The 25,059-nt window shown below is 38.9% G+C and overlaps 1 protein-coding gene across 2 annotated transcripts in view; it reads right to left on the bottom strand.

Moving 5' to 3' along the window:
• Positions 1-25,059, bottom strand: part of BRWD3 (bromodomain and WD repeat domain containing 3) — an 87,575-nt gene that overhangs the window by 56,093 nt on the left and 6,423 nt on the right. For both annotated transcript variants that reach the window (XM_037908960.2, XM_043522808.1), the window contains exons 5-10: positions 22,889-23,039; positions 19,549-19,647; positions 8,260-8,420; positions 5,314-5,535; positions 3,756-3,856; positions 2,373-2,443 (exon numbers count right to left, since the gene is read on the bottom strand). In XM_037908960.2, the coding sequence (XP_037764888.1) occupies positions 2,373-2,443; positions 3,756-3,856; positions 5,314-5,535; positions 8,260-8,420; positions 19,549-19,647; positions 22,889-23,039 (805 nt within the window). The remainder of the gene's footprint in view (positions 1-2,372; positions 2,444-3,755; positions 3,857-5,313; positions 5,536-8,259; positions 8,421-19,548; positions 19,648-22,888; positions 23,040-25,059) is intronic.

Here is a 25,059-nt window from a genome sequence, read left to right as displayed (position 1 = left end):
ATAAACATTTAATCTTGGTTTAAATGTTTCCCTGATCTGCACCTTCTGAGACGATTACGCTTCAACCTATCTCCTTACTGCTAAAGAAGGGTAGAAATTACTGGAACTGTTACTGAACAAACAAGGGTAACATTTCAAAATATGGCATTCAGTTACTGCGAGTTTACCGCCGTTCTATCAGCCAGACCAATACACAGAAATAAAAGGCAAAGAATGGCTTGCAAATCTCTAGGCCCAAATTCAGCAAAGCACTTAGGACTTAGGCAAATTCTTACTGAAGTGACTTCACATGCTTTGTTGACAGAATAAACTATTTTCCTGTAATAATTGTTCTCAGATGACAATATCACACAGAGTCATTATTCAGTACGGGATGCCTGACTTGTGACAGTGACAGTGCTTTAGTGATTTCTGAAATCCTAACTTTCATGGGGGGAAATGGCATGGTTAGTGTGGACCTGAAACAGGCGAGCAATTTCAGATGAAGATAATTACAGGTAAATGATTTCGTTTCACTCTGTAGGTAAGTACCACAATAAGATATCCTCTCTCTTGCAGATTACAAGGCTGGAACAAAACAGGGAAACAGACTATATATCTTCAAAGACAGTGTAACATGAAAACATACATTACCACAAAAAATGGCCCTGTGACTAAAGTATTATTGAACCAAGTCCCTGACACTTTGGGATTAGTTTGGTTACTTATAATCTACAATATCATCTATGTTACATGACAAACTATTACATACAAAAAACGTCAAAAGAACATTATTCAGGATGCAAAGTCAAGGACTCAAAAGTTAGGAAATGCCCAAATTAAGGAAGCCTGTACAACTTTAATTCAGCCCTTTGTGCATCTGCATGATGACACAGTCTAATTACCTAAATCATATACTTCCCCCCCAGATTTGGCCTAATTTGGGCAGATTTTCACAGGCTAGCAAAAGGAACAGCTCTGACACAGAGGCCACACCCCCTGCTAAATTTCAAGTCTGCGCTCCAAAGCATGGAGGGGCAGGAGAGAGCTTTTCAACAAAAAAGGGCTAGTCTACACTAGCAGCACTTTAACGTGCCTTGCGTGGTTGCGGCGCAGCGCTGGGAGAGAGCTCTCCCAGCGCTCTAGAAAAACCACCTCCATGAGGGGCGCAGCTCCCAGCGCTGGGGCACACTTTACACTGGCGCTTTACAGCACTGAAACTTGCTGCACTCAAGAGGGTGTTTTTTCACACCCCTGAGCGAGAAAGTTGCAGCGCTGTTAATTGCCAGTGTAGACAAGCCCAAAGTCACCAGAACTTTTTTTACACGGGCAAAATACTGTATTTTTCCCCAGTTTCATTCTCAGAAACAGATTAACTATTTTGGCTGAAATTTAAAAACACCCAAGGACAGAAAATTTAAAGTTTAGCAAAGTTATAAGAAACAGAAAAATAAAACAGGATGTTATAATGGGAAGTGTCAGACTACCATAACAGTAGGCAGTGCTCCCAGCTCTGCCTACGATATCGATCATAGGGAACACACATGATCTTTTCAATATCAAATTGTTATCTATCCAATTTTAAGTTTATAGAATGCAACTTTAACTCTTTAAAAGTATAAAGATTTAAAAAAGGGAACGGAAGGTAAAAAAAAAAATATACAGATTTTCTTTTGAACCACAAAAAGTTGGACAAAGCCATGAACACAACAGCAGCAAGAAATATAGGCTGAGAACAACATGACTTCCCAGTTTGGAAACGTATTTTATTAAAAAAAAAAAAAAAAAAAAAAAATTAGAAAATCCTGGACCCTAATCCAGGAATGAGTTAGAGATTGACTCAGTTTTTAAACACTACCAATGTCACAGACAGGATCTAAATAGTAATTCCTTTACATGATACTAATAAAAAGTTTAATATTAAAGATAAATTTAAAAGGATATGGAGCTTCCTTTCTACCAGCCACCATGCTGAAGCAAAGTTCCCTCTGAAGTCAATAGGAGTTATGTCTAAATATGAACTTCGTGATTTGAGCATACAAAAAATTAATGCTTCCCAGTTATATATTTCACCACTTTCCACATGAGGGCAAAACTAACCTAATCATCTTTCCTACTGAAGAATCAGCCAATTTAAATGTACAAATTGCCATTGAACATTTAATTCAAATCACTTTGTTTCCAAAAAAAAAATCTTAAACCATTAGCAAACTTTCTTCTATAGAATTCAATGTATTCCCAGATATATTGTCTTTATTATTTTTCAGTAGCTATAGAGGACCAGAGATTAGCTTTAAAACAAACTTTTTTTTTTTTTTTTTAATATGTATATACATACATATATACACACACAAAGTAAAACTGAAGTGCTATTTCTTGACTTCTATACATACCGGAGCTGAAAGATGAACAAGATATCTGAACTCCAGGCCTGGATCTCTCAGCAAATTTCACGGGGCGATCCCTAAATGCAAGAAAATAACATGACAATTTTAATTTTATGACCTTATCTTCATGTCCCCTACGAAGAGCAGTATCAGCGTAACTCAGTGGTTAAAGTTAAGGTCAGTGTTTTCATTTTAAGTTCTTTTATTGCAGAATTTGGAACTTGAAGTTTGCCGTCAGATACATACACTTAAAATCAGTTTAATAAAAAAGTAACCCGTTTGAGAGTTAAAAAGATCTTTTAACCTATTTAAATTTGTTTATATTCAACAAGCCAAACACTTAAAATAGAAACTGACAAGCCATCAGCCTGTAGCACAGAGGTGGGCAAACTACAGCCCACGGGACTGTCCTGCCAGGCCCTTAAGCTCCCAGCCGGGGAGGCTAGCCCCCTCCCCTCCCCTCCCCCGCAGCCTCAGCTCGCTGTGCCGCCAACGCTCTGGGTGGCGGGGCTGCGAGCTCCTGCCGGCAGCGCAGCAGCGTGGCTGGCTCCGGCCGGGGCGGCACAGCTGCCAGACATGCTGCTTTGAGCGGCATAGTAAGGGGGTGGGGACCGGGGCGGTTGGATAAGGGCAGGGGGTTCCGGGGGGCAGTCAGGGGACAGGGAGTTGGGGGCGGTTGGATGGGGCAGAGGTTAGGGGAGGGAGGGCGTGGTCAGGGGATGGGGGTGTTGGATAGGCGTGGGAGTCCCAGGGGCCCTGTCAGGGGGGGTGGGTGTGGATAGGGATCGGGGCAGTCAGGAGACAGGGATCATGAGGGGTTGGACAGAGGGTGGAGTCCAGGGAGGGGGCGGTCAGGGGACAAGGAGCAGGGGGGGGTTGGCACAGCCTTCTCTTCCTGGCCCTCCATACAGTTTTGGAACCCTGATGTGGCCCTCTGGCCAAAAAGTTTTCCCACCCCTGCCGTAGCATGTCATCAAACCCACACTTTTTAGGGATGAAATTCTATCTAAAGATGTGTACATCTCCAATTAAACTCAATGGAATTTGCATTCCTGCACATTTCAGAGAAGAATTTGGGACTAAACGTACAGGTCTTGGGCCTAAAAGTGAGGAAGACATCCCACAACTATTGCTTGAAAAGCATAAAGCAAAGAACTCAGCGATCAATCCTTTGCAGCCCTATGGAAGTCATAACACACGAGGAGAAAGCACACCCCCTAAGATAGCTGCAAAGGCTTATGTGGCTACCCACCACTCCACTTCTCAGACTCCACACTGTCCATTAGACCAGTATGGCAATCAGGCACTTGGGAATGACATCAAGGACCCACTTGCAGATCGAGTTCAAGTTTATAACTGGAATAATTATAAACACCAAAATGAGCTTACTTAAATTTAATTGTATTGGCATGCCACTGCCAGAAACAGATTGCTCCATCAGCACCAGTAGAAGTGAGGTATCGGGTTATTCCTTTTCTTGCTGGAGAAAACTAAAAATACAGTTATGGCAGTTAAATCAGCTGACTTCCCTGCCCTCTTAAATACAGGTATCTTATGAAAAGAAGCGACTTGCCACTGAAAGTATGAACTTTCTCTGAGTGAATAAAAAGACTAACATGCATTTCTTCACAATGTAAGCTTCCATAACAATCAAACAAAGGAAGTGGAGCATGTGTATGTTTTGAGGAGCAAAGGCACTCACTCTGCCATGCAGAAGCTAGAAGGCTGGGAGAAGGTGAGAGTAGCCTAGACCTTCCTTTCCTACAGAACAAGGTGAGAGAATGCTCCTCCTTTCCAGCAGCTGAGTTTTATCTGACACACACAAGCAGAGACTGATAGAAAACTGGACACTGGATCCAGTATGATCCAGGATAGCAGCCTGGCAGGAAGTTAAGCACCCTCACACTTCCCAGCAGGTCGTTTTTTGGGGTTTTTTTGGTTGTTGGGGTTTTTTGTTTTTTTTTTATTGGGGGGGGGGGGGGGGATGGTACTTTTCACCAGGGTGTCACCCTGTGGCTATGGGTTTGTCTTTGGTGACACAGTCTGGATAGGAAGTTTAATGCTCTTGCAACTAAGTATCTCATAAATTGCTTAAGCTCTGCTTATAAACAATAAAACCAATTTAAAACAGCGTACTTTCTTTACAGAAATTGTAAACTTGTATAAGAATGTCACAGAAAGCTATTACAACCAGTTTTTGCAGTCTGTTCATGTATGTAAACCTCCAAAGGAGCTACATATTTTATGATTCATTATAACATGGCAAAAAAAGTCAAGCATTTTAAATGAGAACCATTAACTCAGAAGTAAAACTAACTTTCTTTGGACAGAGTTCTGAAACATCCAAGAGTTACTGAATAAACTCCTGAATGAATTCCAGTTTTCAAATTATGTACTCATATTTATGTGCTCCTTTCAACATCCACCTACATGAAATTGTATCAAATTAGTTGTTTCTATTTATAACCCAGTAGCATAAGGCTCAGTCTGCACTGTGCCTCTCCCATATTAGGGAACTGTGTCTGAACTTGGTTTAAACATGGTGCCAACTACAACAATGTAACATGATTTCACCAGCTATTACAGACTACCCTGCCACTACAGAATGGAACTGCTCGTAACGTAACTGAGGATGTAACAGTGTAAGTACTACTAGAGAAGTTTGCACGCAGTGGCCATGCTATTTCAGTTTTGCCCCTTATCCACACTTGCATGTGCCACACCACTGCAGTTATACACCAATCAATGGATTTTACACCAATCTATGGATTTTACACAAACCGCAGAAAAGTGGTTACATAGCAACACCTTTAGGTCACTCTCAAGCGGAGCCAGATCTGAACTGCCGACTTAGATGTGAAAGAGGTCTGCTTCTCATTGCTACTCCATACTGTTCCCCACCATTTTAAAAGTCACTTGGGAATCTGGAGCAAGTGTTACCCCTTACCTGTATGGACGTAATGGAAGCTGAATGGCCCTGCAGCACTGCAACTGGTGCACAGGTTCGTAGACACCACACTCTGACTACCTTATCACAGCTGCCTGCAGCCAGCAATGTGTTTTCATAGTTAACAGCCATGTCAGAAATTTCAGCTGAGTGTCCTCGCAACGTTGAGAGCAGACGACCGTCATCTGTAGCCCAAATTTTCACCAAACAATCATCTGAGCCCTAATGTTACACAAACACAAAGATTAGGCAAAAATATTTCCATACATTTTAGACAGACGAGCATCCAAAACAAAACACAACAGTCGCTGGGCCATGACTGTAAGAAATGACTACAGGAGGGCTCCAATGAGCGAAAGAGTCTAAGCTCGTGGATGCCTTTGCAGGATCAGGACTTTAAATATTTCTTTAAAATGAAAAATTATCTGAGCATAGAACACAAAGGGAAGACTACCAATGTTAATATTACCTTCTGCAATATTATCAGGTCAGCAATAACTGAGGAACATACAAGAACCTAACACATAGATTTTGAACTCATTTATTCTATGTAATAAAATCATATGCACATCACATTTGTGGAAATGATCCATATCTGATAGACTAAAGACCCATGTGAAGTTTCAGAGCTATGTAATAAATACGTTTAACATGAACCTTTGTCTAAATACGTTTAACATGCATCTCTGCTCAATAATCCATCCCTACCAGGATTCTAACATTCCAGCCTTTGAGCCATTTCATACACCTTCAGTTTTTTAAATGAAACTTCAAATGTGGAATTTCTCCAACCAAATTACACCAACCAAGATCTTGGGATAAGACTCAGCCCTGAGCCTCTGATAGTTTTTCAATACACAGCAATGTCATGGGACACCAACATCTTACACTGACTAGCTGGAGCGAAGGTCATTCAACTCTTCTGTAAACAGGACCAACAATATTGCACACACCTCTGAACAGCAGAAAAAGAGCTTCAAACCCTTAGAAGAGGGCTCACTTCTAGTTCTGATAGAAACTGTGGACTTTAAAATCATGACACTTTTATATACAGAAAAGCATTTAAGGTTGGGAGGTGGTTTTCATTTGGTTGGTTTTAAAATGGTTTTCTTGGCTCTCCCTGAACTGAGTAAGATTTAGAGATTTACCAAGATTTAGAGATGCAATGATACACACACAAAAACAGCCACAACAAGATGTTTTAAAAACTCTTTAAAAGAGTTTAATATAGGTTAGTGTTGTGTGCTACAAAAGGTTTTATGACAACACAACATGCTCATGGCCTCAGCATCCAGGAATGACATGGCCATCCCAATCTCAACCCAATGAAGCCTTTATCCAAACCACATCACCCCATATGACACAATTTACGTAGATACACCTTGAAATAATGGTCCAAATGCAGTTTTATCATAAGCAGGTGTAGTTCTATGAAAGCTAATGGAGAAAAAGCTGCTCACCAGGACTGAATTTGGTCTTTAAGGTAGTGTGAATAGGATTTCTCTTCTGTTTCATCCTTCTGACATGTAAGTACAGTGAATCCCAGGTATACTGAATTTGTTAAACACCTTTTTACCCAGATTAAACAAATACCATTACATATTATACTGACTGCAAGACTTGACTTTACACTCAAAAAACCCCCTGTGATAGAAACTGTAACATAACCAAACACTTAGGGCTCAGCAGAGTTTATGGCCCTGTACACCACTGAGATAGCATAATCTAGACACTAATACCCATCAGAAAAGTCCCTTGGTGCAGGAGAATTCTCTGCTGGGCATTACTGTGTTGGATCCAGGTCTGTGCCACTGCCTCCCCAAAGCTCTGCTCAGCACAGGAGAGAATCTTGCCAGTACATTTTTAAAAGTATAACCCAATATGCTAGCACAATTGAATATAATGTGAAGTGTAATGGGGATTTACATTTAATTCCACTTAAGTGAATACAATTTCAGAGATAAATGTATTACATGACTGCATGTGATTGTAGCTGGGAATACAGGCAGAGAAGAGAAAGAAGATTAATATAAAAACAGAAGGGTTTGTATTGATAATGTATATGTTTTTTCTATGGTGGGGGGAAAAAGCTGCTTTTGAACATGGAAGTACAATAAAAACCTCACAAATTCACATTAACAACTGCAAGATACACTGTGGATTATCAAATCTTGTGGATTAGCAACTCTTGTGGATTAGTAAGTGAACAAACAAAAGGCAAGGAATAACATCACAAAATATATTTTGTTCATTTATTTTAACTGTTTCAGTTTAGTTTTTTTTATACTTCACAGTATGCCAATAAATGTATGAGAGTAGGGTTTTTTTTAAGCTAGATAACCTTAATAATGAAACTTTAGTAGTAAGAGACCTCACTACAGCCTCTGCTATCTAGTTTTTAATAAGACATAAGGGAAAGACTGCCAGTTTTTCAAAGCGTGTAGCTTAGCAAAATGCAGGCTAGTGAGGGACTTCCGTGGACGGTTTAAAAACAAATCAAACTCACTCAAGTAAGACGCATCTGAAGTATTTCCAAACCCCAGAATATCAAAGGAATCTGGCACCAGTGAGCAAGAAAGCTGGTAAATATAACACATATTTACTGATACAAGTCACAGAGCTTTGAGCTGTAAGCAACTCTCCTATAGTTCTATGTAGGGAAGTGGATAGTTGACTAATAGTTTCAGTTGCCTGTCCACTGATGCTGTGAGCTGTTCTAAAAAATACAAAGACAAAACAAGTATGCTACACAGACTCTAAAGGTGGAAATTCTGGGAGAGGTAGTGTAGAAAGAGTTGAATTTCTAAGCCTTTCATAACCTTTGTTTTTATTTCTTCCTGGATGACAAGTTCATTCTTTGTAAGCCAGGAAAAGCTGTTTAGGGCATCAAGAGAAATATAAAAACAAACATCCAGTGATCCAAGATATTATAATTTTTAAACTCACTGTGAAAATTCGCCTCCCACTGCGGTCAAATGCTACACAATATACAGATGATAAGTGCCCCAGAATCCTCTTGTGCATCTTCATATGTTGATAGTTGGATGATGGGAACAAATGGTTGAAGCGTCCATATCCAGTTAATTGCTTGGCAGAAATTATATTTACTGGGGGGGAAAAAAACAAAAAAACCCAATCATCTCCTAAGACCTTGTTTGGCCTGGGTTTCAAGTCAATTTAAATATATCACGTTTAGTAGGAAAGTATGATTCTACAGCTTTTTAAGACTGACTATCCCATTTTTTTACATATATCTGTACATCATTTGTACTATGGAACCCCAATCCTGACTGAGGCCTCCGAGGGTTATTCTAATGCAAATAATAAGAACAACAGCTCACACTGGCAAAAATTAAGGCACAAAAATAAAAATAAAGTCAGCATATTTTTAATCGGGGGGGGGGGGAGGGAAGCTGCAGACCATAATTACAATCCTTTCTGTGCTTCTCATATTCAACCATCCTTCTAAGAAACAGCTTAGTTGTGTTATTAAGCAAAAATTAATCATATGGAAATATCAAAGAGAAACAAGAATGAACAAAATCAGACCCAGATAAATGAAAAGTGGAGAACCGGAAAGAGAAACTTAAGATAAATTTTTAGTTGTGTAACCACCACTGGCTTTCTGAGAAGAATAAGAAAGGGTCAAGGGTAAAAATGAAGCATCTGTGTTTAATGCTGTAGGCAAGTCAACATGTAATTCATCAATAAAGATGAACAACACTAAAGCAACAAACACAGGGAGAATTTCCCCACCCTTAACTTACATTTTGTAGATAAGAGAAAAATTCCTGAAGATCAAGAAAGAGTACAAAAGGAATCTTTATACCTGTGCAGACAGGAGCACTCACAATGGCTCTCTTGTACATTTTAAGAAGCTACCACCTTAAAGCTGAATGGATGCTCCTATTTTTAATTTTTAAAATTACCACATTCAATAAATCGCTTTTAACACAAACACCAAAACAGTAGCAAGAAGCAATTTTCAAAGTGAGTGCTGTTATTTAAAAATAAAGTATGACTGATGTAATTGAAGTACGTGATGTAGAATAAAAGAATATGGTGATAGAGAATACTTATGATTACCCTCTGAACGGGCTTGGGCTACTTTTCACAAGTGAAAAGAGCTACCTCCAGGACCCAATAAAATGGCTTCTCCACATACATTTCCCACAGCCTACTGAGAAGGAGCACAGGGCCATTTTCCAGATGGAATCTCTGTTACTCAGTTTCCCTAAGTGACTTGAAAAAAAAAAGAAAGAAAGAAAAAAAGACACATGGGAAATCTGTGGTGCAACTGAGAACATAGCCCTGATCTAAGAGGCGTTAGCCCCACAGCTTATCCCCTAGATCAGTGGTTCTCAACCAGAGGTACACATACCCCTGAGGATACGCAGAGGTCTTTCAGGGGATACATCCAACTTTCAGGGGATACATCCACTTATGTAGCCTGTTGTGAAACTAGTCATCACAATATTTGACTAGTTTCACAACACGCTACATAAAAAGCATTAGTAAAGTCAGTACAAACTAAAATTTCATATAGACAATGACTTGTTTATACTGTTTCATATACTATACACTGAAATGAAGGTACAATATTTATAGTCCAATTGATTTATTTTATAATTATATGGTAAAAATGAGAAAGTAAGCAATTTTTCAGTAATAGTGTGCTGTGACACTTTTGTATTTTTATGCCTGATTTTGTGAGCAAATAGTTATTTAAATAAGTTGAAACTTGAAGTACACAATACAAATCAGACACGTGAAGGGGGTACAGTAGTCTGGAAAGGTTGAGAGCCACTACCCTAGATCAGTGCCTCTCACACAAAATTACTTCAAATGTCTTTTTTTAGACCAACTAATAACACTTTGGTAGAGTACTGCAAGTTCTATTTACATAAAATACTAAATAAATAAAAAGCACTATTATTAGGCCTTTTTTTTTTTTTTTTTTAAGATGAGGTAACTAAGGAACAAGAGGGTGAGTGACTTGGCTGGGAAACACTGTGGCCTAATGGAACAGGCACGGCACTGGCTGTAGAACCAAACGGTGATCAGAGTTCCAATCCTGGGTTTGGCGCTTTATTTGCTATTGTTTTCAGTATATTTTTTAAACCAACATTCAGGACCACATACTCAACTGGTGTCTATCAGCATCGGCAAACTTACACCAGCTAAAGGTCTGGTCATCACAGCTTCGATAGGGTTTTGTTGTGCATACATGGCTAATGGCTTCGAAAGGAGCCCCCAACAGGATGCTGTGGCCAGAAAGGATGCATAAACAGGTGAATCTCGAGTAGAAGTAGAGTTTATTTTACCTCTGTATTTGGTAATGATGTGACTACTGCTAGAATACTACGTCCAGTTCTGGTGTTCATAATTTAAGAAGGATGTAGATAAATTGGAGAGGGTTCAGAGAACAGCCATGAAAATAATTGAAGGATTAGAAAACACGCCTTAGAGTGACAGACTCAAGGAGCTTAGGAGGTGACTTGATTATAGTCTATAAGTATCTACACGAGGAATAAATATTTGACAATGGGTTTTCCAACTAGCAGAGAAAGGCATAACACAATCCAATGGCTGGAAGTTAAAGCTAAAAAAATTCAGACTGGAAATAAGACACACACATTTTTAACAATGACTTTAATTGGAACAAATTTACCAAGGGCTGTGGTGAATTTGCCATCACTGACAATTTTGAAAATCAAGATTGTATGTTTTTCTAAAAGATATGCTCTACCAATTATTTTGGGGGAGTTTAAGGCCTATGTTATACAGGAGGTCAGACTAGATGATCACAGCGGTCCCTTCCAGCCTTGGAATCTATGGTCTACAATGCAATTAAAAACCCATGGCTGGCCTGTACCAGCTGACTCAGGCTAAAGGGCTGTTTAATTGCAATGTAGCTGTTCGGGCACAGACTAGAGCCTGAGCTCTAGGACACTGCAAGGTGGGAGGATGCCAGAGCCCAAGCTCCAGCCCAAGCCCAAACGCCTACAACGCAATGAAACCTCCCCTTAACATGAGCCCTACGAGCCTGCGTCAGCTGGCACGAGCCAGCCATGAGTTTTTAATTGCAGCATAGACATACCCTATGAATTTAAGATTATCTTATCAAGTGACCGTTGAAGGGCGAAGGTCTCTTCTGTAGCCACTATTAGCACCTCTCACTCTTTTAGTTTAATTATCTGGTGAACTGTTTGTCCCATTTATAATTTGTGTTTAATTTTATCATCCTTTAGCTATGTACACAAAAGATTATGAAAGACTTTTATAAAACCTGGGGGGAAAAACACATCATTTCAGAAGCCAATTAAGGTTGCTAACTGACTAGCTAGTCCAATAAAAGATACTCCTCACCCACCTTGTCTCTTTATGCCCTTTGGGACCAACACAGCTACAACAACACTGCATATAACCGTATATATACATGCCTATCTCATCATTTACAAATCCCAAACACATAGAAGCAAGGTAATAAACAAAGGAAAACTGTCCAGACAACAAAAACATTGTTTTCAAGTATAAAGAAATATTTATTTCATATCAGACAACTTTTTTCTAGATGAGTAGTGTTTTGACATTAGTGATGAAAAATGGTATTCATTTTACTTCAGAGTTATCTATAGTAAGTGCACATTACACACAGTGATCAGCCTCAAATACAAGTCCACAATATAAGTAACAGAATTTTACCATCTATCAACTTACACTTTACCTATTAAAATACATATTCAACTTTCTTCTCAGGAAACAGTTAGTACTATGCCAAAATATTAACTGATATTTTCCATTTAACTGTACCTGGGAACACTGTGTTTATTATGTAGGCAATGTAAGAATTATGTCCTTAACTATTAGTGTATCTTTTCCCCCCCATTACGTAGTGCATAGAGGTTCTATTGTGCTAGGTGCTGTACATACATAGGAAGGGCTTGCCTACACACACTATTTTTGTACTATTTTCACTATATCAGTTTCTAAACCTATATAGTTAAAGCAGTACAACTCCCTATTGTGGGCACAGTCATACCAGTATAAAGGTGCAGTCCTTTAACCATGACCACTCTTCCTTGCTTTTCAGTGCTTGGGTTTTGTAAATGAAATGATTGATAACAACATATTTGCCTTTCAGCAATTTAAAACGGCTTTGCACCAGAGTTTTGTTTAACATAAAAGTTTTAAAAGATTTAAGAGTAGCATGAACCAGGAAGTTTCACATACATGTCAAAATATGCTCACACACACACAATATCTTTCCTGTACTATAAATTCCACAACCTTTTCTCACCGTGCTATTAATTTTAAAATTAAATACACCAGAAGCCCTATTTTATGAAAAGTAGTACATGCTTTATTTTGTTAGGTTAAAATTTTCAAAAGCATCTGTGTGACTTATTTTGAAAATGTTAGCACCATCCCCTCCCCTCCTCCACATTTGCTATATACAACCATCAGGGAGATTTTCAAAGGCACAAACAGCAGTGAGGTGCTGAACTCCAATTGAAAGTCAATGACAGTCTGGCTCGATCTCCCCCCTTATAATCCTAGGTTTATTCTCAGGTTTACAATTGGCTCACACCTTGACCACGTGAAAGAGCCTTTAATTTCTCTCTGCCTCCACTTCCTCCACATGTAACATGGAGATACTACTACTTCCCTACTTTAAGTGGATGATCATGAAACTTTAATATATTCATGTTTGTAGAGTTCTTGGATATCTTTGAATAGAAAGTGCTATAGAAATATCAAGTATTATTGGACCATTAAACAAAAAGACGATGGTACTGAAGTTAGCAAAGCTGAAGTGTTCAGCACACTGGATTCCCATTTTTTAAAAAAAAGCAGCCAACATTAACACACGCATACCACAAACACACAAAAATTAGGCCGTGATTGGTTTTCTATATTCTTATATTTCAGTGAATTACTTCTTTCAGATAAATTGCAAACCAAAATATGCAATTCCAGCTCTCACATCTTTCAGTGGAAGATTAAAACAAACAAGGAATTGCACACATGCGCAAACACATACTCTCCAAAAAGCCTTTCTGAAGGCTGGTTCCTTTAGTACAATGATGTTATTGTGCTTAGAATGCCTAAAGCTTTAAAACTGGGATTCCCACACAGAGAATTAGCAACATACCAGCCCTTTTTAGCAACATATTTCACTAGTTGCTTTACTTCATGCTACATTGGGCATAACAGCAGCCAAATAGTCTACCTGACCACAATTATTTTCTCCTGGGAGGACCTTTTTAAACTGTATTTCCATGTAGCAACCCCTTCATAGGATGGGCTCTCTCTAACTGCAGATGGTATGATGGACAGAACATAAGCACATCCAGTTCACCCTTTAAAAAAAAAAAAAAAAAGCTTCCTTAGAGTGTTCTCTTGGGCAAGAGCTTAATTTCTAGCTGCTTAAATGATTCATCACTTAGACATATAGGTGCCAGCAAATCTTCTTGTTATTAACTGCCATTGCAGCCATAATATTCATTTACACATTGGGATCCATGCTCCCAAACATATCAACTGTTTGATGCCACAGATAACCCGAGTTATTCTCCCTTCGGGAGGGAGAGGATTCTTCTCTCAGAGAAGGAATCCAGAATACAGCTTCCCTTGTGCGTGGAGCTTGTAGATCCATGGAGAAGTTATACTCTAACTCATAGATGTTGGGACATCCCAAGGAGAAGCCAACCCATCGGCTGAATGTCCTGGCTTTCCTCTCCCACCCAAAGGCAGCACAGCTAGCTCTGTGGCTGTGTAGACAGAATTCTCTGATCCACAGGGTATATTAACCGTCCTCACCTTACCAAGGAACAGCATTAACTTTTGATGAACTTTCCACCTGAAAAAACTGCCTGTAAACTAGAGGAGCATACTTTAGGTGTGGCTGTTCTCTTGCTTTTCCTGACAGTTAGTTCCACCCCCTCAATGCATAGATACACACACACACTTACATTATTCCAATTCCCAGACAAAAATACTTAAACTAGGATCCAAGCCAAGAACACACATTAGTAACTTAAGTGTAAAATTCCCTATAAGAATGTTATTTAAATAAACACAATTTAAAAAAAAAAAAAACACACACATACACACCCCCAAGAAATTGAGAGTTAATGGTTGAAACATAAAAATCTGAAAATACAGAAACAGTTGCTCAATTGTACAAATACTTGAACTACTTTGGATCCCTTCCTTATGGGTGGAGAACTGAAAACGTGGGCCACAGAACATTAACGCCAATGTCAGCACCATATATACATGTCTCCAATACAAGGTGTGGTGCTTTGTCATCACATTTATATTTGTTCTTTTCATGTAAGCACTGTAATTTCATAATCTGGGCATATGACGTTTTGTATGGAGACATGAAACCTGCATGGCTAACTAGCACAATCAGAAGGCCTGATCTAGCAAGGAGACTAGGACTACCACACATGAGGGGATTGGGCTCTTAATGAGTTGGGGAATAATTGCCTTCAGTACATTATTTGTCTAGTGAAATATTTGCAAAATACTTTTGTGGACTGGGCATATGGCCAAAAAAGGAGCTGAACTTGGCACAGCTACTGTAAGAATAGAGCATTGTAGCCTTTGTAGTCACTGATATGACAAAGTTCTTTTTTTATGGATAGGTAAAGTCTTCAGAGTGTCTGATTTTCTCAGAGCATTGTTATGTGGGCAGACTTAAGGTAGTTTGGATACCTTAACAGTGAATTTCCATACATTCAATTGAGTTTCTTGTATATTGATGTTAAACTATGAATTCTCTGGTTTAATTTTTTTTTGTACTACTTACAGTGATTATGTAATAATGTTCACCCTTAAGTTACTGATCCATATGCTCAACAGTAACTTTTTTTAAGAACAGTTCTAACATGGGACAGAGAAAGGAAGCCTGCCTGCCTCCTTATGTGTGCACAAAGGATGCCTGTCTCCTGCAGGATGTAAGAGGTGCCTAGGAGTAGGTTTGTGCCACCTGAGAGGGCTGTCAGAACTCCCAACCCTCCCTCCACCATAATTCCCACAGGAGCCCTAGAAAGTTCACAGCTCCCTCTCCCAATTTTGATGGCACAAAGGGGGCTTCAATTTCCCCCTCCTGAAGGGGCAGACTAAAGAGCATTTATATCTATGGGGATGTCCTTATGGAAATTGTTAGTGGGGGAGAGGACATCAGCACAGGTCTCAGAGAGTCAACAAGGAAACTCCACATCTCTGTGGTATAAGCCCCTAGCTAGAGTCTGGCAGCATGATTCCTGTAGCTGGTAGTTTCCCCAGATACATCCCCCTCCTGTACCAAAGAGTTTCCTAACACACTCTGTGTAGGAGCACACAACTGCACTACATACAGTACTTTTACTGCATTTCCTCCCCAAGTTCTCCTAGTTGTTGGTTGGTTGGTTGGTTGGTGGGGGAAAGAAATGATGATCTGTATCATTCCCAGCCTTACCTCACTCCCCACAAATCCCCTGACCTGGAGGGAAAGGATCTAGGCGCTGTGCAGCACACACCCTAAGGATGAGGAGATAATCATGACCAATCCCACAGAAGTAGCATTATATCTGTTAGTAAATTTCTGCATAACTATCGACTTTAGTTAAGTTACTACTGAAGTCAATATTACTCACTGAGGGGAAAATGATACTGGACACTTTTACACCAGCTATTTCTGCCCTTTGCTTATTTATCTATCTTCAAGTGTAAATAATTTGTATGCACAACCACAAGAATTTCATAAACAAACCAAACAATTATGTGCCAATGTTACTGGAAATTTGACACAAAGCAACATTAGGCTTCAGAATTTAACTTATTATTTAAAAGATCTGTGAAGTACCCCAGTTCACTTTGAGCTCTTTAAGCCAGGAATACATGAGTTCACATTTGGAAGGCTCTCTTCTCAAGCATACCCACTAGAATTTTTTTTTTTTTAAATAAATAAAGAGGACATGGAGGGAAAGGGGAATTTGTTAATTTTAAGATGAAATGTTTATTCTGAAGCATCTCTACCTGTCACAGCGGCAGTCAGGAGTTTGACATTTCTGGTTTAAATATTAACCTGCTTGCTTACCAGAATTCAACCCATTCTACAAAGTATCAGAGTAGCAGCCATATTAGTCTGTATTCACAAAAAGAAAAGGAGTACTTGTGGCACCTTAGAGGCTAACCAATTTATTAGAGCATAAGCTTTCGTGAGCTACAGCTCCCTTCATCGGATGCACCTGACAAAGTGAGCTGTAGCTCACAAAAGCTTATGCTCAAATAAATTTGTTTGTCTCTAAGGTGCCACAAGTACTCCTTTTCTTTCTACAAAGTATGTAACACTGACACTTATCTTGCCTTCTGAGCAACAAGATTTTTAACTATTAAGAATGGCAGATTACTCAATGAATGCTCCGAGTACAGCGCTATAAGTTTGCTTGGTACTTAATAAACATACAGTAAGACATCTTTAAAAACCTTACAACCTATCATACCCAAGACAACCCATTATATACAAGAAGAGACTTCGAACAGTTCAGAAATGGGAGGAGTGGGAATTGTTGTGAAATCATATCCCAAAGTGACCATATAGTTCAACTATAACCAAGTTTCAGGGAGTTTGTTTTTTATGTATACCTTGTACACTACATTTCCTGTCTCACCTAACAGCAGTTATGTATACATATGGAAAGCAGAAAAGACCCTTTAAGTTGTAACCATATCAATATTTATACAATAAATGAAAATGTACATAACAGCTGCTACTACCATCACAGTTTTCTCTTGGTGGGTTCAGAAGTGACAAGAGATGAAGCAGTAAGGATTCAAAGAATTATTAACCATGAAAAACAGAAAACTATTCTGCTCTTTGCCACCATAAAGTCATTTTACAACTGTTATGTCACAGAAGTAACATATAGCTCTTTGACATAATAGCCATGAAGAAAGGCTCAAGTTTGACCTGTTAACTATGATTAACGAATTATAATACAAATTATCCAAAACAAGCCGTATTTTGATTACCTGAATCACCTAATTAAGGTTGTGGTCCAGCAGCCTTTACATATGTATAACTTCTATTTACGTCAATAAGAGTTGTATGGCAATGATTAAGATCAGACCCATTAACCATCCATTAACACAACTGTTGCCTTATCATTACTAGGCTAGTTTAAAAGAATAAATGCAGAGAAGTAATACAAAGCCATAATCCCTTTGTGACCTCTAACTATCAGGGTCACACATGAGTTATTAGCCAACAGAAGGAAAATTTACAAATGTTATACTGTTGCATATTATTTGTCAGGATATTAGAGACACAAGGCAGGTGAGGTAAAATCTTTTATTGGACCAACTTCTGTTGGTGAGAGAGAGCAGCTTTCAAGTTTACACAGAGGTCTTCTTCAAGTGTAAACTCAAAAGCATCTCTCTCTCTCTCTCCCACCAAGAGAAGTTGGTCCAATAAAAGGTATCACCTCACCCACCTTGTCTCATTATTACTACTGTCCTGTCGTTCTGTTACTTATATGACACACATCTTGTGCAGAGTAACACTGACTGGGTTTCAGTGACAACTATGATTTGAGGACTCCAATAGCACAGATATAGGTGTGAGGTTTTTTGCAGGAGTGGTGGGTGAAATTCTGTGGCCTGCGTTGTGCAGGAGGTCAGACTAGATGATCATAATAGTCCCTTCTGACCTAAATATCTATGAATCTATGTTGAATCAAGTAATTTGTGTTAGTTTCATTCTCAGCAAATGTTGATTTTAGGAAATGAAGGAGGAAAAAGTTTGGGAGGGAGACCAGAAACACAAAAAATGGATGGGGACAGTAGGAACAAAGAATAAGCATCCTACTATACATGAAGAAGAAAATCAAAATAATCCCAGATGGGAGGGTCCTAGCTTTGGGTAGAGGATAGAGAAACCCACTAAGAAGGTGAAGGGGAAAATTTCCAAAAAGGCTAAGGCAGGGATAGCAGGAAGACAGACAAAAAAGAAAAAACACTCATTTTTTTTTTTGGATATTTTAAATTAACAGTAATAATTGGACTGGATACTAAAGAAACTTAGAAAGTCTTCCCTGTTTCATTTGTCAACTTGCTCTATTTGAAAGAAGTGAGGATGACAGCAAACAGATTCCTCAGTAGACAACAAAAGTGTGCCTGTGCTCATCTGAAAAATAAAACAATAAAATAATAAAAGAAGGTGTGCGCAGAGGGCAGCTGCTTGTCCTCCAGCAAGCCATCAAGATGGTTTCTTTGCTGTAACAATGGCTAGTGTGAGTTTTAGCCCTTGTCTACAGGAGAAAGTTTTTTTCAGCACAGACTAAGGTGTGAATGTAAATCCATGTAGTTATATCACAATAAGAGTGTCCAAATTAGGGTTTGTATTGGTATTAGCATTCCTTTTAAATCACTTGGGAAGGTGTTTGTACTAAACCAACAAAAGGGATGTTTATATCAGAATAAAAGCATCTTCACGGCAGGCTTGGGGGGGGATATACCAACATAACTATAGCTGTATACCTAATAAAGCACTCCCATGTAGAAAAGGGCTTAAACAGTTCAATGCCTACATGTCTTATAGTTATGGTGGGAACCACCAGTTGATGCTATTATACATAGTCTTACAAGTTATTTTTCTTTAATGTGTGCACTGTTCAGTCTGACACAATGCTTGGATTCTTAGTTTTGTGATTCAGTTTCTTTCTGGAGGGAGCTGTGACAAGCAGCTCTGTCTTAATCTGTCTAATCAATCCTTGAGGCAGAAGTGTTCCCCGAGAACCAGGCACTGGTGTTTTGGCTGAGATTCCTGGAAGAAGAAATTGCCTGTATGTGGTTTCTGACCAACTCTGTTGAAAGGACTGGCATATATAGGTTAAACAAACAAGAACATATCCAGATTTCATATCACTGATTTCTCCTCCAAAGGGATGCTGACAAGTCAGGCTCTGACATCCACCACCAGTTGGCAGAGGGACAACAATATAATTTATGTATATACAGGCGTGCGCGCACACAGATTTAAAAATTAGGAAGCAAGAGAGCATATGAAAGAGACTGATGGAAGAAGCAAAACACTTGTAGAATAAATTAAAAGCTTTTGGGAAAATGTAAATGAAAACCTAAAGTAGCGTCTGGATTAATAACAAAGGTTTCAACTGAAAAAGCTAATAAAGATACGAATAAAATCCAAAACACTTTATATTTTAATGGGATATTACTTACCCACATTTGGTGGCTTCCCATAATTTACAGGTAGTTCGGGAGGTCGGCCTCTGTGAAGAGCTGCAAATGCAGATCCCTTCCATAGCGTATGCCTGCAGTCTAGATCAATGAAATTAACAGTTGATCAAAAATAAAAAAATAAAAAAGAGCTGCAGAGGTGGGTTCTGCATCCAATTGACCTATTTGTCCAAATACTGGTAACAACACAAACTCATCCCCTGACTTCCTAGTATGGCCTGGCTACAGGGAATCACAGTTTTCTTAAAATGCAGCTGAATCATTTTAAAGAGTCAGGTTTCAGACAAATTAATGATGATGAAACTCTGATTTGTATTTACTACATGATAAAGTCTGAGAAACATTTTCAAATTCTCTCTTTATTTACTTGGCTTCTCAGGTTTAGAAAGTCTAAATTTGATGGCGGGGGGGAACTGTGAGAGAGTAAGAGTAAATGTAATTACCAGTGTAAAAACAACATTTCATAAACTTCACATGAGGAAGGAATGCTAAAAAAGTAAATCTTAACTTTTCATCTTAATTTGCATTAAGAAAGTCCCAGTGTATTACACATTTGGAAGACAATACACACAAATACTTTCGACTTGGAATGGGGGTGAGTAAGATTTTTGTTTTAATAAATCTGGTTTCCTTCAATTGGTGGCAATATGCTTTCCACATTCTCTCTTTTAAAACATTGTTTTTAAAATTAAGGCCATTTTCTTTTAAGGTTCTCCAGCTACTTTGCTGCCAGTTGGCCTCAAGACAGCCTTCCCTCTAATGGAAACAATAGTGCATTTTCTGAACCTGCTCAACAAAGTGCCTCGGAAACCAGAGCTGGGCATTTTCCATTAGTGGCCATCTGGAAGGAGAGAACTGAGCTTCTATGATGAGGAAGGGCTGTGGAGCAGAAGACTAATGCCCCTGACGGATGGACTCATGCATCACCATTAAATCCATGAACACGGAGTATCCAAATCCAGGCAGAACCCTGATGGAATATTTAAGTACAACCCAAATTCTATCATAGCTTTCTCTTAGTGTAATAATTATATATAGAAGTGCAACTTAAGCTTTCTAGAACAAAGGTGTGAGCTCTCTATTTGCGGTTGCTATCCAGACTACTCAAGTGCAACTTTAAAAGATCCGTAAACTGTCATTCTGGAAAGAACTACTACTTCTTAGAACAAAGATATTGTTTACCCATCAAGTGGCACAAGGCCAATATACTTTCTCTATACAGAAAGTCAAATACATAGAAGAAATCTCCCTGTAATAAATGAATTCATCACATTGCTCTTCAAGTTATCCTGTATCTCTGACTGACTCATCTGAGCTCTGCCCAGTAATCGTCTGCCCTGGGATTTATTCTAACACTGAAACTGGAACAGGGGTTTGTTTGTTTTATCAATCTGCCACAGAAATGTTTTCTTCTTCTTCTCCCTACAAGTATGGAATTTCTCCACCACATTACACCTGCCAAGGGCACATATCAGGCAAGATTAAGCCCTGGTCTTGTGGCAGCTTTTTTGTACTGAAAAATGGCACCATTTTAAAGTGATATCCCATGGTTTAGCAGAGCTACCCTCAGGCACAACATCCGAATGAAAGAGGAGACTCCCAGCTTCCCAGTGGGACCCAGAACTCACTCGTAGCCATGAAAGGAACAGATACAGCTCTTCCAGTTTTATGACATTTTTAGATATAAAAAAAAGGTATTACATGTTATTTTTACAGCTGTCTTACATTTATTCATTCTCCTTCTTCTAAGTGTTGCACAGTTACATTCAAAGTAATGACAGGTTTCAGAGTAACAGCCGTGTTAGTCTGTATTCGCAAAAAGAAAAGGAGTACTTGTGGCACCTTAGAGACTAACCAATTTATTTGAGCATAAGCTTTCGTGAGCTGTAGCTCACAAAAGCTTATGCTCAAATAAATTGGTTAGTCTCTAAGGTGCCACAAGTATTCAAAGTAATGTATCTAGTAATGTACATTCAAAACTAGTTTTACAGGAACAGGGCTCCTAAACACAGTCTCAATAACATCTTTTAAAATAATTGAATATTTCTAAAATAATTTTTCTGTACCACATACGCATAGACAGAATAAAAGCTGGTGTGGTATAAAGGTTTTATGGACACTTGCTTGGGATAACCTGCATAGTGCTGAGTGGCGATGTGTATCCTCTCCTAAGAAAAGCTCTCTCACAGGTTATTGTATGTTGAACTATAGTACCTTAAATTTACAAGAGATAAGACTACTAGTAGGGTATCCTCTGTGAAAGTCCCGCAATTTTGGAGTTTTCTCCCCCTTGATCTGAAGTAGTTCAAATATGCTGACCTTTACGGTATAATGCAAAGCTCATCTTTTTAAAAAAGACTTTGAAGGAGTAGGAAGGAGGAGGGATGGTTGGTATGATGGAAAAATAAGGGGGTGGGTGGGGAGTGGGTTGCTGTTAACAGTTTGACTGATTATTTCTAATATATGGTGGGGTTTAGAAGCTGAATTTATGGTTTTGGTTTTTTCATTTCATATTAAAGTAACCTAGAGTCTGAGATATAATTAACACATTGCTTGCAACATCTCAAGACTCCCATTCTTCAGGATGACAATAGCTGATGGCTTACAAGCAAAGCAGTGGCCCTTATGTCCAGTTTGGATGTTGCACACATCACTCTTCTACACCTCCTATCAACTTCAGGCTATGTCTACACTACGGACCCTACAATGGCACAGCTGTACTGCTGCAGCTGCACTGCTATAAGATCTCCCATATAAAAGTCGCTCTACACCAACATAGTGCTGTCTACACTGGTGCTTTTGTTGGTGAAACGTATGTCGGTCAGGAAGGTCATTTTTTCACATCCCTAACCGACAAAAGTGCTACTGTAGACATAGCCTCAGGCCAGTGCCACTTTTGCCGGTGCTGTTTAGGGGCAATGGTTTTTTTGCAATATTGTACTGGCAGAACTCCAAGTGTAAACACAGCTAAATTGGTATAAAAAGGCTTTTGCCAGGACAGCTTATTTCATTTCTAGAACCAATATAGGCCTCATCAGCAACTGCACTTTTTCACCAGCATAAGCTGCATCTACGCTTGGAGGGTTTGCCATTACAGCTATACCAGCAAACCTTTTCTAGTGTAATCCTGGCCTTAGAGAAGGCCAAACTTTCTCCTAGTGGTTGTGTTTTAGCAATTCTGTAACTAGAACGTAGAAACTGACCATAGAAAGTAGCATGATGAGTACTCATACAAGTATGCAAATGCCTCAGACCACCAAACTTAGAAGATACTTTGCATTAAATATTAATCTTTCTTGATTATGTGGACTTCAAATCTTACCTTTTGCTGCTCTTAGCAAAGATTGCCGTCCCACGCCTAGTAAAGTCTGCACTCCAAGAACACTCTGTGGGATCTCTTTGTCTAAGAGGGGTCCAATTCTCTCACAGATTTTCAGAAGATAGTCTGGAGGGATGTGTGCATTGGCTGCCACCTAAACACATGAAACACCACATGCCATTTTTATTTTTCCTAAAATTGGAGGTAGGGGTAGAAAAAAATCTTCTCTCTTCATCTGAGCTTTTTTCATTTAGTATTTTATTTATTCAGTTCATATTTAAATATCTCAGTACACAGACAAGCAAGAACAATTTTTGTTAAAACTCAATATGAATTACACCCAGTATATCTAAAAGAATCCTGTAAATACCTTGGACGTTAAGAACATTGACCAGTAAGGTCATGCCACTAGCCAACTCAATAGCTTATATTATAGTTTCAAGTATTACATGTTGACTTTGAAATTCTGAAAGCCAGAGAGGAAGAAACAAAAATCCCTCAAACCTCAGTGTTTTCAATGGAGTACTTTGAGTAAGCAGAGTGCAGTTTGGGGAACCATTTTCTATTTCACCACACCAGTTTATTCTTTTCACATAAAGTATCTATTACTCAGCTAAAAAACGATGGCCTTCCTCACTTGACAGACATTTTAACCCCATACTGTTGTTACAAACACGTTCCATTTAAAACCTAAACAACAGGGGGTGTGGAAAAACCTGGAAACATTACAATAGCTGCAAGGTCTGTCTGCTCAGTTTTTAGCTGTTGTGAATGGGTGCCATTAAGACCCGACATTAACTGAGCTTACTCCATACCCCAGGGGTGTAAGATTCAAGTCTCCCATCATAAGAAAATGGTCTGCATTCTTCTTCAGTATTGCCCTTTCCTAGATAAAGATAGCCTATTTCCCAATACAAAAACAAACAAATAGCTTCTTCGTTAGCCACTATGAATAGCAAGCAAGTAGCATCTGAAATTTCCAAGCCAGTCTTACTTTTGCTATTTCTAATAAATGGCATTTAAAATTCAGTGTTAAGGTTTTCAGTTGAAATTGTTCTTCCAACACAGAATACTCAGTTGCTTCTACCTCCTTTTTATGGTCAACATCAAGAGGACAGTCATAATTACATACTGCAGATCTGAAAACTAGAAAATAGCTATTAGTGATACAATGTATCTTACATTCTGAGTAGCCTTCCCAGGCCTGAAGAGGAGCTCTGTGTAAGCTTCTCTCTCTCACCAACAGAAGTCGGTCTAATAAAAGATATCACTTCACCCACCTCATCTCACTAATATCCTGGGACCAACACTACTACTATAACACTGCAAGCATATATAGGTTATATCCCACATGCTCTGATGCCATGAAGAAATTTTCATCAGCTAAAATGAGTCTACGGAAGAAGAGCTCTGTGTAACCTCGAAAGCTTGTCTCTCACACCAAAAGAAGTCAAGCCAATAAAAGGTATTACCTTACCCACCTTGTCCCACTATATTGTAATCTGTCTCTTCATTTTACCAAACAGCAGGCCTAACTACTTATTATTAAGGTAGAGCCAGACATTCTGGCATTGCATCCATTGCAAAGAAACGATATGCGCACACACAGCACTCGCATTCCAACCTGAGTAGTTTGTCAGGTGGATTATTATGACATTAGGATTCCAAATGGTCAATAGCAGTGGTATTATGCTGGCACAACATGATGAGTCACATCGTCTACAATACACTTCCATGAGTAACATCAATTAGCATATGAAAAAGGAGGATTTTCTAAATACAACCTTATACTTGACAAAAAGCAACTAAAATGCTTCTCATTCAACTATAAGAGGGATCAGAGAATCAGGCCCTTCAATGCCACCTGAGCAACCACTGCTTCTCAAAAGGGAAAGTAGCAATAATTCCAGTAATGTTGAGCTCGCCCAAAGATTCTAGATTTAATAGCAAGATGAGGCTTATGGAAGAGGTCATCAGTATAGCCACACCCAATACACTGAAGGACTTAAAGAGCAAACAGAACTGATTAAAGTGAATCGGTCACTTCATAAGCAGCCAACATAAAGAACACTGTGTGAATGTAATATGACCATGATTGCCCAAAAACTAGTCACAAATAAGTTGCTGCAAGCAATGAAGAAGAGCCGCTGGAACCAGTGCTAGAAGGGAGCTTC

The sequence above is a fragment of the Chelonia mydas genome, chromosome 9 (assembly GCF_015237465.2).
Source record: "Chelonia mydas isolate rCheMyd1 chromosome 9, rCheMyd1.pri.v2, whole genome shotgun sequence".
Taxonomy (NCBI): domain Eukaryota; kingdom Metazoa; phylum Chordata; order Testudines; family Cheloniidae; genus Chelonia; species Chelonia mydas.
Note: the sequence above shows the minus strand (reverse complement) of the source record. Positions and strands in the feature narration are given on the sequence as shown.